Source organism: Rhinolophus sinicus, linkage group LG01, assembly GCF_036562045.2.
Source record: "Rhinolophus sinicus isolate RSC01 linkage group LG01, ASM3656204v1, whole genome shotgun sequence".
Lineage (NCBI taxonomy): Eukaryota > Metazoa > Chordata > Mammalia > Chiroptera > Rhinolophidae > Rhinolophus > Rhinolophus sinicus.
In genome coordinates, this window is record NC_133751.1 from 2,693,119 (window position 1) to 2,708,297 (window position 15,179).

The window sequence follows — 15,179 nt, forward strand, 5'->3', positions numbered from 1 at the left end:
GGGGGGCCTCCAGGGGTCCAAGGGAGGCCCCTGAAGGATCACATCTTAGCAGTGGGACCTAACTATGCTGGAAGTAAGGGTCTTCTACATTCATCCAAGCAAAGCTTAAAAACAGGTCTCAAAGGCATCAAACTGATTTGCAAGTAACTTAACTGCTTGCCCAGGAGAGAACCCACGCTCTTTGTGGGAGACTCGAAATCCAGATGATCAACAACGTAACACAAAATGCAAACATGGATCTACACAAAGAAATGAAGAAAAAGTATAAGTGACTATTGAAAGCAAAAAGTGAAAACAACGGCCTATGGCGTGTTCTACATATTTTGAAGTACGATGTATGACATGCAGCACAAAGAATGTGGTGGGAGAAACGAGAGCACACAGTTCTGAAATTCTTACATTACTGAGAAGTGGTGTAACGTAATTTAAAGGTAGACTATGATAGTTGATGATGCACATTGTAAAACCCAGAGCAACCACAAGAAAGAAAACAAAGAAGTATAGCTCATAAACCAAGTATAGAGAAAAAATAGAATTTAAGAAATGCTCAGGGTTCAACTGACATGAGAAAAGTATCAAAACAGAATGAATGAGACAAATAGAAAATGAGTAGCAAAGAAATGGGTTTAAACCCAACCATATTTATAATTCTATTTAGTGTAAATGGTTAAAAAACTCCAATTAACAAGGTGGAAGTGCCAGACTTGATAAAAGCTGCCTGTAAGAAATCCACTACAAACACGAAGACACAGATACACTAAAGGTAAAAGGACGGAGGGGACAGAAGAGACGAGCACCGCACATGCGGAAGCTGGAGGGGTGACACTGATGTGAGATAACGTAGACTTTAAACAAGGATAGTACCTAGGGCAAAGGGCAAATTTCACAAGGATAAAGGGGTTGATCCCTCAAGAAGACACAACAATTCTAAGTACGTGTGTTCCCAATAGTAGAGATTGAAAATGCACGAAGCCAGAACTGAGAGAACTGGGGAAAGAAGTAGATGTGTCCACAATATGGTTGGCTATTTCAATACTCACCTTTCAGTCATCGATAGAGAAAGTACAAAAATAGTAAAGCTACAGGAAGCTTGAAGCACACTATCAACTAACTGGACCTAATTGACATTTACAGAACATTCCACCCAGGAACAGCAGAACACCCCATGTGCTCTTTCCCCAAATCCACACCCCTCCCCACCCCGGGTGGTCACGAGAAAAACATCAGACAAAGCCAGATTGGGGAATGTTCTACAGATTTTTCTAGACTGTCAAGTTCATGACGAACAAGGAAAGTCTGAGAAACTGTAAGAGCAGAGAAGCCTGGCGAGGCAGAATGAGTATATGCAATGTGGGGACGTGGACTGGATCCTGGAACAGAAAAGGTACATCAGGAGAAAACTGATAAAATCCAAATACAGTATAGGGTTTGGTTAATAACAATGTAAAAAAAAAATAAATAAAAAATAAAATATATATATATATTATTAAATCAAGGGCTTAGTAAGCCTTTTATGTTAAAAAGGTATTTTTATACAAGAAAAAGTTAGAACTCATTTTTTATTCTAACATTTACTATCAAGAGAAATAAGGGTTTTCATAAAGAGCTATGCAAATCCTGAAAAAGATTTAAAGCAATCAGTGCTCACATGTAAACATTATCACTAAACATGAGAAACCGAGGCACACAGATGCCAGAGCCTCACACCATCTAGCATGGTACGGTGGCTTCAAAATTCTATTCTGTAGCCACCAATCTTACAAAAATTAAAATTGAATTAACATTAAAATCCAAAAGGGAAAATAAACCTCAATTCTGCCTCACACCACACACAAAAAATTAATTCAAAATGGATCACAGATCTAAATGCAAAGGCTAAATCTATAAAAGTGCTAGAAGAAAACATAGGAGAAAACTTCACAACTATGGGATAAACTAAGTCGTCTTAGAGAGGACACACAAAGCACGAACCATAAAAGAACAAAATCGGCAAACTAAAATTTCTGCTCATTCAGAGACACCAATAAGACAATGCAAAGGCAAGCTGCAGACTGGGAGAAAATATTTACAATATGTATCTGACAAAGGGTGTGCACCCCAAATATATCAGGGACACTGACAACTCAATAATAAGAAGGGAAGCAAGCCACTGCCACCAAAGCCACCAAATCAGAAAGGATGTGAACAGATACTGCATAAAAGAACAATTACGAATGGTCAGTAAGTCCAGACTTCCCATCATTAATCACTAGGGAAACACAGATTAAAACCGAATGCAATTCCACTACACACCCATTAGCATGGATAAAACATAAAAAAGACTGACACTAGCCAGTACTGGTGACGACGGTGGAGCCACTGGACCGCTCACACACTGTGCATGGAAGTGCAAAATGCTTGCCCGTGAAAGCTCACAGCAGCCCCAAACTGAGACAGCAGCTGACTGGATACACAAGCTGTGGTCCAGCCCCACCACGGAACATGACTCAGCAATAGAAAGATGATACACTGACACACACAACACACAGACGAGTCTCAGAAAGAGTACACACACCGTGAATTTCTTCTATCTGATACTCTTGAAAAGACAAATCTCACCTACAGTGTCTGAAAGCAGGTCGGCTGCTGACAGCAGGAGGTGAGGAAGGGGAGGTTAATGAAAAGGGGAACAAGAGAACTTTTCCAGGTGACATCAGTGTTGTGTGTCTTGGTTTGGGTGGTAATTACAAGGGTGTGTACATTTTCCAAAGCTCATCAAAATATAAACTCCAATGGGAGCATTTTATTATGCATAAGTCACACATACGGAAGAGTCACAGAAGAGCTGGAGCAAAGGGGATTTTAACCAAACAGCACCACGGGCTGTCTAAGGCATCCTGCGGCTGGGCGTTACAAATGGCCCACCTTTGTGGCTCAGTCTGAAGAGGCAGGACAGGCACTGACCCCAGAAGACCAGAGTGGACTGTCGCCCGTGTCTGCTAAGTCCTTGGGGGTGGGGGGCTGAGCTGTCACAGGCTGAGTGCAAGGTTGTCTGTGCAGTGGCACATGGCGTTAGATCCTGTAATAAACAGTATGAGGCTTTCGATGCTAATGCTTAACTAATTTACAATCAATCACGCCTGGAGCTTTCTTTTTTTTCCTTTTAATTTTTCAAATGACAGAAGGGACTTACCAGAGAGTTGCTTGACGGCCACAGGTCTCACTTTGTAGGGAGTGCTGCAAGAGAGAAGGCAGTCCTCTGTGAGATGCCGGCAAAGATGCTCGCGGCATGTCTGCTCTGCGAGATAAGCGCCAGGTGAATTAGAATTCACAGGATTAGTTTCTTGGGCTGTTCTGATCTCCCTCGCGCAGAAGAATTCCAAACACTTTAACTCTATCATTTAAACAACGAACTTCCCTATAATGTTCACATTGGTCAATAACACAGATGTTGTCATTGCTACCCCAGGTGTGGAATCCTGCTGGGAACGGCAGACTTCCGGGACGGCCATGTCCATCCTGGCCGGACCGGGGCGGGCATGCTCTCTTGCCTTTGCTTGGCTTGAGCTCCTGGTGGCTGCATCTCCCAAGTGCGCAAGAGAGGGTGGTGGCAATGATTCAGTCGAAAATGCACTGGCATCTCAGCAATGCCACCCACAGGAATCATGAGACCCAGAGAAGATGGGGAAAGGTACTGGTGACACTTAGGATGGATGAAAGGTTAGTCCCTGAGGTCCAGGGACCTCCAGCGAAGGGGCAGGAAAAGACAATTCAGCCAATGGAAAATAGGCAAAGAATAGGAGCTAATAATGGAAGGAAGGAAGGAAGCGAGGGAGGGAGGGAGGGAGGGAGGGAGGGAGGGAGGGAGGGAGGGAGGGAGGGAGGAAGAAGAGGGAGGGAGGGAGGAACGGAGGAAGGGAGGAAGGAAGGAAGGAAGGCTAACCTTAAGAGATGCTATTTCTACTCCCAACAAGAGCAGTGCTGCAAGAGCACAGGGAGACAGGCTCTCACAAGCTTTGCTGGTGTGAGTGTGGGTTGCCATGACCTTGGGGAAAGCAAGTTGGAAATACCAACTAGGATTTAAAATACATAATCCTGTGTGGGTCCTAGAACAAATGAAGTCTGACACACGACTGGAGGCCAAAATGACACCACTGAAGCCGTCCTACTTCAGGCACATCAGAAGGCAGGGTTCTCTGGAGAAGCAAAAATGCCAGGAAAAACAGGAGGTAGCAGGAAAAGTGGGTACCAAGCCTGAGCTGGGTTGACTCCATAAAGAAGCCACAGGCTGAGCGTATAGGAGCAGGCTGAGGAGGGGACACTGGGAAGTCACTCATTCGTGGGGCCCCCAGGAGTCAGCTGACTCAGCGGCTCGTAGCAACAATAATCCTTTGCCTCAGCACATGAAGTTGGGAACAAATGAAACATAGCCCATGGCGTTATCTGCAGATGGCATCTGTCCACGGCATCCATCTGTCCACAGCGTCCGTCTGTCCACGGCGTCCGTCTGTCCACGGCGTCCGTCTGTCCACCCCTTCTACACATTTTGCACTGAGTGCTCACTGTAATTTACTCGTGATGTCACAGTGAACAGGACAAAAATGCTCCTTCCCTCATGGAATTGCCATTCCACATTCAAGTGCACATCGAAAAGACGTGTATTACCGCTGTTTGCATGGCTGGCACCAGAAATACCTGTCACACAGCAAGTTATAGAGTCACATGTAAAGGATGGGCTGAGTCCGAGAGAGGGAGCGCAGAAAGTCTGAGGGTTCACACACGCCAAACTGTTCACAGTGGTGAAATAGGGTGATACACGCTTTAATGGGTTAAGGGCCACAGGCAAAATGTTTACAGTTTAAAACACTGACGAAGTCTAACAGTAAAAATTGCGGGGCACTTGGGTGATGGACAGACAACTCCATGGTGGTCCAGACTGCCTGCCGCCCCCACCCCACCCAGGGATTCCTCTCCCACAGAGAAGTGAGGCCACACCTTCACATCTCCCAGGAGAGTGTCCTGCTCCTGCTCAGGAAAAGGCCCTGCTTCGAAAGGTCTCTGGAGTCAGTAATTTAACACTTGGGCTCATTTCTGTCATAATGGTGTTTGGGTCCTGGCAGATCAGGTAACGTCTTGTTTAGAAACCATGTGGGTTTGCAGTTGGCCATCCGAGCAGGAGGTGCTCCTCGATCCTTCCTCCTGACTCTAAACAGTCCTGTTGGCTCCATGATTGAATGAAGTCCTGGCTCGGTATAAACTGAGCAGCCCCTCATCACTCTCTTCTTAACAGCAAAACTCCTATAAAACCACTGTCTCTTTAAAAGGGATAAATGTGCCTGGAATTTTGAAGGTGTTTGTCTTTTTCCAAACGGTAACTGCGTGGGCTCGAAGTCCTCCTCAAATACGTAATGGGGAGACCTGCTAGGCCCTGGGGGCTTTTCTCCTGGGCCGAGGGCATGGCCGGTAAGCCACGCTCACAACGCCCAGCCACTCCATCCACTAGAGCCCTACCTGGGTGACAAGCTGGCTGAAACGGGCAACAAAAGGAGCGTCTGTAGTGACACGCGTGCCAGCTCACTCTGGCCCTCATGCCCTGCCTCACGCCCCACGTTTTCTCAGGCTATGTGAGTGTCTCTCTCCTGTCCGATGAGCACCTGGAAGCAGTCGTGGCAGAAACGGGTGGGTGGACTTGTCAAGAGGGAACGCCTTTGTCAGCTGGGCACCGTGGGATCCAGAATAGCCCCACGCAGAAGAGAGGTTGGACCAGGTGGCTCAAAGTCCCTCCGAGCGTTAGCTGAACAAAGTTGTCTGTTCATATATTTGATCGGGGTGCTTGGTCATCAATCACCTTTCTTACCAGTCCCGAGAGTGGACGCCATTCAGCCCAGGGTTATGCCACAGCCCCCCACTGTGGGTCAGTGCGTCGCAGGTTATTTAAAATGTGGGTCTGAATGTTCACTGACCAGACAGAACAGCCGGGAGGCCTGGGAAGAGTGAGGGAACCCCCAGTGGCCTCCTGCCATCGGGAATTCAGCCGGCCCACAGAGGAGGGAAGTGCTCAGGTGTCTGTGCAAAGGGAGTGACACATCTGTGCAAGGCGTATAGGGACTCATGCGGTCAGTGGACCTGGAGACCAGTGTTCTAAGGTGGATTTGGGCCAGACATTTGGATGGCGGAGTCTGCACAAAGTGCTGTGTCTAATGAGCACTGGAGAACGCTGTGCCGGGCACGATGGATGACAGCTGTGTTGGAGGCTGATTCTTCTGGAATGTGGACAGGACTCGATGAGGGGTAACTGGAGGCCTAAGCCAGGAGTCTGTGCATCGGGAACCCAGACAGGAGATACGACGGTTTCAACTGGGGGTCGGCTGAGGCAAACAAAGGTGTTAAGGCAAGAGGTATCTTGAAGAAAGACTCAGAAGGGGCAGCTGGTGCCCCATGTCTGATCAGTGTCAGGGTGGTCACAGTCAAGGGCCCTCAGAATTTGGAGGCGAGATCACGAAACCCCACCTGGTGAGCGGGGAGAATCTGAGCATGGTGGACGATGCCCGTCACTGGCAGGCCAGCCCTTCCCACCAGGTGGGTCCTACACCTGGGGCTGGGGGATGAGGCGATGACAAGGTCACGCCAAGAGGCTCAAAGTGTCTTCAGAAGCGGAGGAAGCTAGAGGGACACAAGCTGACCCACTGCTTGTCAGGAAGCAACAAACTTCATCTAGCACTTTTCAAGAGGGGAAAACCCTGTGTCTGGGAGATGTGACTGGTCACTGGTGGGCTGAGCTCTAACCTGGGGTCAAGAGGATTTTCTTGGGTTTTGCACACTTTACGTCAGGGGTTCTCGCCTGGACTGCATGGGGAGCTTTACAAATCCCTCAAAACTGAGCATTTAATTAGTCCCAACAGGGGTCTGGGCCCCCGTGCCTTTTTGAAGCTCCCTGGTGGTTTTAATCTGCAGCCAAGGCTGAAAGTCACTGGGTTAGCTGGACTCATTTACGTTGCATGTTTACAGTGGACGGGACCTCCCATGGCAGCTGGAGATGGGGAACTGGAGAGCAGATGGGGAACTGGGAGCAGATGGCGAGGGCCTAGCTGGGGCTCTCAGCCGTGACTCGCGAGCTCGCTCAGGGAGGAATGGTGAGCAGGCTGAGAAGGACACCCTGAGAGCACCGCCTGTTACAGGCTGAGAGTGGGAAGTAGATGGAGACGGGAGAGAGTCCAATGGAGGAGGCAGGACCCCAGATGGGAAAGGTCACACCTCAAATACAGGACAGAGCATGGGGCTGAGGGTGGAGAAAAAGCCCAGCGGTCACCATCCTGGAACCTGCAGAAATGCCAATTCTGGCCCCACCCCAGACCCTGAGGATCAGAGTGTGAGAGGTACTCTATTACAAGCCCCCAACCCCACCCAGTGGTGCCGGCCACCTGCTGGCTTAGGGGCTGGTGACTTTTGAGGGGACAACCCATAGCTCTGTAAAGAGAAAGTGGTAGAACCCTCACAAAGCAGGGCTTCCCACCCTCTGACCACGGCCATCGGGCAGGTATGTCTCTGTGGGGGGGTCGTCCTGTGCCGCACCCTGCTTACTGCCCACTGGGTGCCCGTACCACCCCCTTTCCCTGCTTGTGACAGCCAAAATGTCTCCAGACATCGCCAGATGTCCCCTGGGGAACAAAACTGCCCCCCGTTGGGAAGTGCTGGCACAGAATCAAGTACCAAACCAGATTAATGAGTGACAAAGTTTGAATAGACAAAGTCTTCAGACAGACTGTTTCAACTGAATTCAGGAAAAAATCAGCTTCGTTCAACCAGAGACCAGCTTGCTCTGACGAGGCACTGGTTTGAGTGGAACCTCCCCTCTGATGAGATCATTCTAGTCTGTGGACAGCAGGGTGACAGGTCACTCGCAACTTTCCTTCTGAAGTGAGCACTGGTGGAGTCTTCAGGGAGCCAACTAGCACAGCACCTACCAGGTAGCTGGGAGCCCATAATCAGAGCGAGAGTGTGGGGGCAGAAGCTCCTGACTGGGGGGAATTTGGGCCGACTGATGGGCGCAGCGAGAGGGGAGGCCTGGCTGAGGCGGCCAGGTGCACGGGGAAGGACAGTGCCGGCCACATTCCCCGAGGACTGTACCTTCCCCAGGGCGTATCCAACCAGCTCCCTGCATCAATGCCTCACTCGTCCTGGGACAGGGATTCTGCACCCTGCCTGGTGTGGATGGCTGGCAGGCTGGCTTCTGGGGGCAGGAGGAAGAACAGGTGCTCACCCGTGGGCGCTCAGGTGTGCACGCACCTGGGGTGGGGTGAACCTCCAGTGGAGGTCCCAGGGCACCCGTCACGGGGACCCCACATATTTTCCAGCTGTCATTAGGGAGCCGTGGGCGCTCCAGTCTCTGGGGCATGTGAGGGTCTGCCTGGGGCCGGCTTTCTCCTGCGGACTCGGAATAGCTGACGTGGCTCGGTCAGTGGGACAACCCAATGACCAGATTAACACATGTCCCTGGGAGGGGTGTTCAGGGAGAAACAGGAGCCACAGACAGGGCTCCCGAGGGGGCACCCCCACACCCGATCACGCTCCTGCTCCCTGGCCTCACAGAGACACAGAGAAACTCTGCCTCACCCAGCTTAAAATACGAAGTGGGGACTGCAGGGGACGTTGCAGGCTGCTGGGCGAGGAGGCAGGTCAGCAGGGCAAGGGCCCGACTCAGCGTCTTGTCCTTGTTTCTTCCTGCCGCACAGCCAGGCTTTACCCATTGCACTCATATTCACAAACGGTTTACTGCCGACCCGTTTGTTTTCCAGGTCTCTCCAGGTCACAGCCCTCCAGGCCCCAGCTTCTTCCCTCGCCCTGGGCAGAGATGAGTCCTGTGGGCAGCATTTATCAACACCAGCAGGTGGCAGTGGGTAAATGCCACTGTCCCCCAGGGGTTCTGGTCAGGGCATGTCCTGCAGCCCTTCCTGAAGTGGACAGCGGGATGGTTAATGCAGGGTCTGGGCGCTTGGCTCCACTACTAATCACTCAGCCTCTGCGCCTCAGTTTCCCCTCTGTGACTTGGTAATAATACCAGTGCGTCCTCACAGGGTTCTTGCTGGGAACGGAGCATGGAGCCCTGGGCACGCTTACAACTGTCACTATCTTGGAAAGCGACTCGTTCTGCCTGCAAAGGAACCAGCCGACTCAAGCCCCCTTCACGGTCCCTCCCACATCTACCTCCCATCTTTGATTTAAATTCAGATTTTCCTACAGCAGTAAACCATGAAAACAACCGCAGGGACCCTCACGTGGGTGTGGGAAAAGTCAGACATGAGAACAGGAGCGGACAAAGCGGCCAGCTGCTTACCGTTCAGAATTCGCGGGCATGGTGGGGTCAATGGACACCATGGCGTCGTCCGAGGTCAGCAGGGAGATGGTTGTGTTCCTGGAAGACATGCCAGGTCAGGGCCTTCCCCCGCGACGGTCTCCCTCAGGGAGACCTGCACGGGCCTCGAACGCACGCACGAGGGCCCACAGCCAGGAGGACCCTCCCCCAGACACAACACTCATTTGTCAACTTGGTGGAATGGCCGTCTAGTCCTAAATGCTTTGTAGACGGCTGAGTAATTTAAAACAGGAATTGGAGAAAGTCTAATTTATTGAGTGGGGAGTTTAAAACCTGGGGTAAAAGAGAAAGAAACATTTGTATTGGCCGGTGATGAATTCAGTTTGCCTTCCTACTCCACTTCCTGTGGGAGTTCCCCTAAACGGGCACGCATCTCTCCTATGAAATAGTTTCAAGTGGGTGAGTTTTGCTCCAACTCTCATCTTAGGGGTCCCCCATGAGAGCTACTGCCTCGACCACGTTACGTAAGCTGTCTGGTCTTCAGTTGTGTATTTTAAAAACCTGTGCAATGGGGGTGACACCGAAATCCGAGGGTTGTTCTAAAGAATAATATCTACATTTTTCAGCACGGTGCTTAATAGAAGATGCCCCATCGGTGGGCTCTTCTTGCTGCTACAAACAGCCATTTGCGGTAATGTCAGGCACGTCATTTCATCTCCTGCATCCCCCTCTCACCGGTCTGTGAGACTATTGTCCTCGTCCCTCATCTTCCTTCACCCGGATCCTGACTCTAAAGGTAGCCGCCACGCCAAGGCAATTCCGGATCACGCTATAATCGGGCAGTTAGGACAGAAAATCAGCTCGCTCGAACAAACTCTTGGTTTCGGAAAACAACTATGATGGAATTCTGATGCTGTAAGATGGATCACTGGTCCTGTCCACTCATTTGAGTCCGTGTTTTCTCAAACATTGATCTGTGATGACGCCCTAACCCCATGCGAAGATAGAAAAGACACTTGCTGAACCCTTTGGAGATGGGGTCCAAAGCGAAACACAGCCACCCTTCTTTATCCTTTCTCCAAAAGCAAATGAATATATGAAAGAAAAATAAAAACGCTTAAGATGGTAGTTTCTGCCTAGGTGTGGCCCTGGTGTTCCCACTGCATACACACGTGGTGCCGGCGAGTGGGCAGCGGCAGCTGTGGCGGGAACCTGCAGGGATTATCCACCGATTTCAAAGAGCTCCCACGGCAAAGGAGCCTGCTGGCCCTTCCTCTCCTCTCATCCCTCCTCCTCGAGACCCGCCCTCCCCAGGTGCCTTCCTGTCCCAGTGAACTAGAAAGCATGGAGGCAGCATGGCGCCTTCCGGCAGGGACGGGGCTGCACCACTCACCGGGGCAGGCCGGTGGCGATGCAGAAGAGGTCCATGATGTCGCTGGAGTTGCAGTACTTGCTAAAGACCACCTGCAAGACAGAAGACACAGTCCATGGGAGGGGCAGGAGCGGGCAACTGGTTTCCATGGTGACGTGAGGGCCTCGAGCTGCCTCTCTGACCCCAACCTGTAGGTTTATTTTAAGAGAAAAGAATGTCACCGTGGGCACTGGAATGTTACACATACATTGTTCCATTTAGTTCCATTTAGACAGGTTGTGACAAATTCATTTTCCTGTTCACTGAAAAGGGTTGCGAGCAACAAAGGTACCACCCAGGTAAACACCCCTGCAGGTGACGTGGCTGCGACATGCCCATCATTGGTGATATTTGATGCACTGATTGACAACCTTGGTTAATGATGTCACATTGCAGGGAGTCCCCAATGACCTCGTGGGGACCATTATTAAAAATTTTTTTAAAGGTCTTTAGCTTAAAAAAAAAATTGCCTTTTAGGATTTGGGAGCTGGTGGGCATGGTGGGGTCGATGGACACCATGGCGACTAAATCAAAGAAGGAATCATGGAGAAAAGGGCTCTGATGTGAGTCACCATCTTTGCAGTAAAAGCAACTGCACACGAGGTGCCACGACCTGGCTGCCTGCCCGGCCGACGGGAGAGGACGCATTGGCATCAGTATCTTCTGTCCAAGGGGTCCCGAGTCCCTCCCTGGGAGGGGCTTCATGTACAGTGAGGGGGGGGGCTCCAAGGCTGGACAGCGCGTGGACAGTCCATGCAAAGCCCCCATTTTCATCACAGTGGGTGCTGTCCTTCCGCGTCGCCCTCTTGCTCTCGGCATGGGCCCCAGGGAGTGCGCAAGCCTGAGCCGGTGGCTACTTCAGTGCCCAGGGCACCATTTTCCCGCTAAGATCAGTTTGCATCTTCCTGTATTGGAAACAGTTAAATATAGCACGCAGGTATTTCCCCCATAAACTCAGCCTGTGACTAACACCACTTCCTGTGTGCTGCTGGCCTGGCAGCGCTGAGGTGACGTCACCCTCGGTGACAGGGCCATTAGTCTGCACTGTCCACCCGACTGCCACTGTCCTGGCTCAGCCCTGGAACCTGGCAGTGGCCTCTGCTTGGGTTGCCACTTCTGGTCTCGCCCCAGCGCTGGGCCTTGGTTTCTAGAACTCAGACCTGGTGGTGTCACATGAAAAGGTCCACTTTGTTGCCCGGGCACGTGAGGCTCCAGGGTTTGTGCCTTCTAGCCTGAGTCCTCTCCCAGCTCCGATCCCCGGCCTTCCTTCCAGTCCACGGATGCCCCCACCCCTGGCCCTCTGCTCCTGCCACTGCTCTGAGGTCCCCCCTCCCCTTCCTATTGCTCTCTCCTTGTATCTGGCATCAGGAGTTAGTGGCAGCCTTTCCCCAACGCCCTGACCACACTGCCAGAGCAGTCTTGCCTTTGACTGTGTGTCAGGCCTGCGTTTTCTGACAGCACGCCCCCAGCGGCCTCTAGCACAGGCCATGACATCACAGATCACACCCGGCTTTTCTGGCTGTGCCTTGGGGACGGATGTGTGGGACGGCTGGGCTGGGTCCTGGCCACTCCCACTGACCGGGACCATTTCTGACTTTCCCATCCTGAACTTCGATGACGTTCCTTTCCATTGAGTGGACTGAAGTCCTGTATCCTGGGTGGGCTGGGTGGCCTGCCTCAGCCCAGGAGAACGTCAACTATTGTAGTCCTTCAAGGCAGATGTGACACCTTTATAAAGGTCCCCGCTCCTGGAGGGGCTCAAGTGCACACAGGCGCTATACGCCTAGTGGGGGACCTGTCTCAGCCCCTCAGAGTTCTGGGGGTGGGGGCGACTCAGAGGATTTCTTTCCAGTCTCATCTGGCAAGACAGCTTCTAACCATGGACTTTGGGGGGCTTGACTGAAGGAGACACATCAACAACAGCACGTCAAAAGGTGAGGGGGCTCCTTATGCAGTCATAGCCTCTTATGACTGGGGCCTCCCTGACTTTGCCAGAGGGAAGGGACTATGTCAAGAGCGCCCCGCCCTCAGGTGGGGCTTTCTCACGCTAGGCGCTGGGAAGACATGTGGGAGGCAGGCTGCCAGGCGGGGGTCATGGCACTCAGCCTTTGACCTCTGTGGCCTGAGAGCGCTACTCAGCTTCTTTATGTTTCAATTTGATGTTCCTTGTTGCTGTCACTCACAGGTGGCTTGTTTTATTCGAACACTTGCCTGGAGGCTCTGCGATCAGCTGGAGGCCAGTTGGTGACTCCATTGAAGGACCACCTCAGACCCCCAGAGGAAGGGACCCCTGGGGACAGGGCTTCCACGGCCTCGCTTGGACAATGTTCAGACTGGTCCAGTGGGCGGATCGGGATTTCCAGAACTCTCTTAGTTGAAAAACAGCTTCATGAGATCGCGCAGCCGAGACCCCGTGGCAGGTCGAGTCACACAGGACGGAACGGATGCAGGCGGCCCGTGGTGGCGGACGCGTCTGCAGTGCTGCTGACAATGTTTTAATGTTCGATTTTCCGGGTGGACAGGAAGCTCTCGCTTTCTTTTTAAGCTACTTGTAACTCTTACCAACCTACTAGATGCTTTTGTAACCCGAAATGAAACATTTGTAACTGACATCTGATTTTTACTGTCTTCCTCCCTTGATTCAGAAACTTTTGGTAAGTTTTTACTTTTCATGGCAATGTACCAATGTACCATGTTTCCCTGAAAATAAGACCTAGCCAGACCATCAGCCCTAATGCGTCTTTTGGAGCAAAAATTAATATAAGACCCGGTCTTATTTTACTATAATATAAAACCGGGTCTTATATTAATTTTTGCTCCAAAAGACGCATTAGAGCTGATGGTCTGGCTAGGTCTTAATTTCGGGGAAACACGGTAGGTATCTGCGAAGTTTCCATAAGAATCTGTCCTCCTTTTTACCAGGAAATAATCAGGGAAAGAGGTTTGCAACCGATTTCCTCCCTGACTCCGGTGTGACCGGAATCTTGTAAGGATTGTAAGGAGCCCAATGGGACCACAGGAGCAGGTGTTTGCAGAACCCTCCCTGAGGCTCTGACCTGGAACCTGGCCCTCAGCCTCCCGCCTGCCAGGTGAGAAGAAGGGCACCCATTGGCAGCACGGGGGACTGGGAATACTCTGGGGACAAGAGATGAGTTCACCCAAATTTGTAAGAGAATCTTGAGCTTGCCTTTCTAGCCTCGGGATAGCAGGTAATGGAAGCCTTAAAAAGTCCAATTACAAAGGCTTCCAGCGAGGCAAACTCAAGAGGGGCCCTATGACTGGTGACACTCTTGCTGCCCTGTACAAGCTACCCAGCTACACCCAGTGAGGCCAGCCTTATTCTGCGGTCCAGAATAATCTTTCTTTGAGGATGTTTTGGACAACAGGCTGGGAAGCTGGGAGGCAATGTGGAATAAGCAGAAAGGATTAATTACATGGAAACGCATGTTCTGCATATAAATGTGTGGATGTTTGATTTCTCCTTTGAAGTGGTTGTAGCACCTTATCAGCAGGTGAGAGGGGTGAGAAGCACGGGGGCCCTTGTGGGGAAGTGCTGGGACAGTGACATCTTTGCAGAGGGTCAGGAGCTGCTTGGGACCAGACCAGCTATTGCGGCTGCGGGAAACTGGCCCCCATAGCTTGGTTGGCCCGGGCAGAACCCCCACTCCTCAGGCAGTCTTATGAGGACGGCACAGGATTTCTGTTCACATGTTGAATCATTTTGCAAATCCTTTAGTCTTTAGCCAGAAACAAAGAGCACCAAAACAGGGAGGAGGGGAGATGGACGGTCAAATAAATTTTAAAATGAGATCTGGAGGCAGCAAGATTAATGAAAAACTAAAGCGTCTGTATTGCCATCCAACTTGAGGCAAATCGGGGCTGGAGATCATGAGTGAGGACGGCAGGTCACCCCAACTCTTCAGTGGTTTGACTGACAGCCGTGGTATTGGAACGAGACCAGACAAACCGATGAGGACTCGGAGGCCGGATATTGCACTTCCCTTCTATTCAGCTGGGCCTGTGAAAGTCCAGGGAACCTCCTGCTGCTCTCATCACAGAGGATCTGACACTCAGCGAGTGTGACCCCAGGCCCAGCCCCGGGCTAAGGGATCTCCATGAGGAAACTGAGGCAGAGAGATCTGTAAAGCCGCCCTCTCCCCCCCCCCGGCCCAGCCAGCGAGTGGCAGTCAGGCTCACACCCCAGGCACCACTGCTCAGGGCACACACCTGAGCTCCGCGTCCACGACACCAAGTGTCTGCCCGCCTCTGGATGTCTGTACTAAACCCGCCCCCTTCTCGCAATGGTGCTGTGGCCGGAGCGCGGGTCTGACGCTTGTCCCTGCCAGGTACTCCTGTCCACTGCCTTCTGTTTCACTGCGTCCCCCACCCCACGGGCACGACGGGAACCACTTGCAGCCTCGGGTTGCCACTGTGTAAATGGGTTGCTCACCTCACCTGCCTCTCGGGCCGTGACGA

The 15,179-nt window shown here is 51.5% G+C and overlaps 1 protein-coding gene across 6 annotated transcripts in view; it reads right to left on the reverse strand.

Annotated features, from left to right (window-relative positions):
- PDE9A (phosphodiesterase 9A) overlaps positions 1-15,179 on the reverse strand; it is a 90,683-nt gene that overhangs the window by 52,430 nt on the left and 23,074 nt on the right. For 3 of the 6 annotated variants that reach the window (XM_074324826.1, XM_074324821.1, XM_074324827.1), the window contains 3 exons: positions 10,686-10,756; positions 9,314-9,391; positions 3,173-3,216 (listed from right to left, as the gene is read on the reverse strand). In XM_074324826.1, coding sequence (XP_074180927.1) covers positions 3,173-3,216; positions 9,314-9,391; positions 10,686-10,756 — 193 coding nt within the window. Of the gene's footprint in view, positions 1-3,172; positions 3,217-9,313; positions 9,392-10,685; positions 10,853-15,179 lie in introns of all 6 variants that reach the window. The other 3 variants (XM_074324824.1, XM_074324818.1, XM_074324815.1) reach the window with 1 other exon arrangement.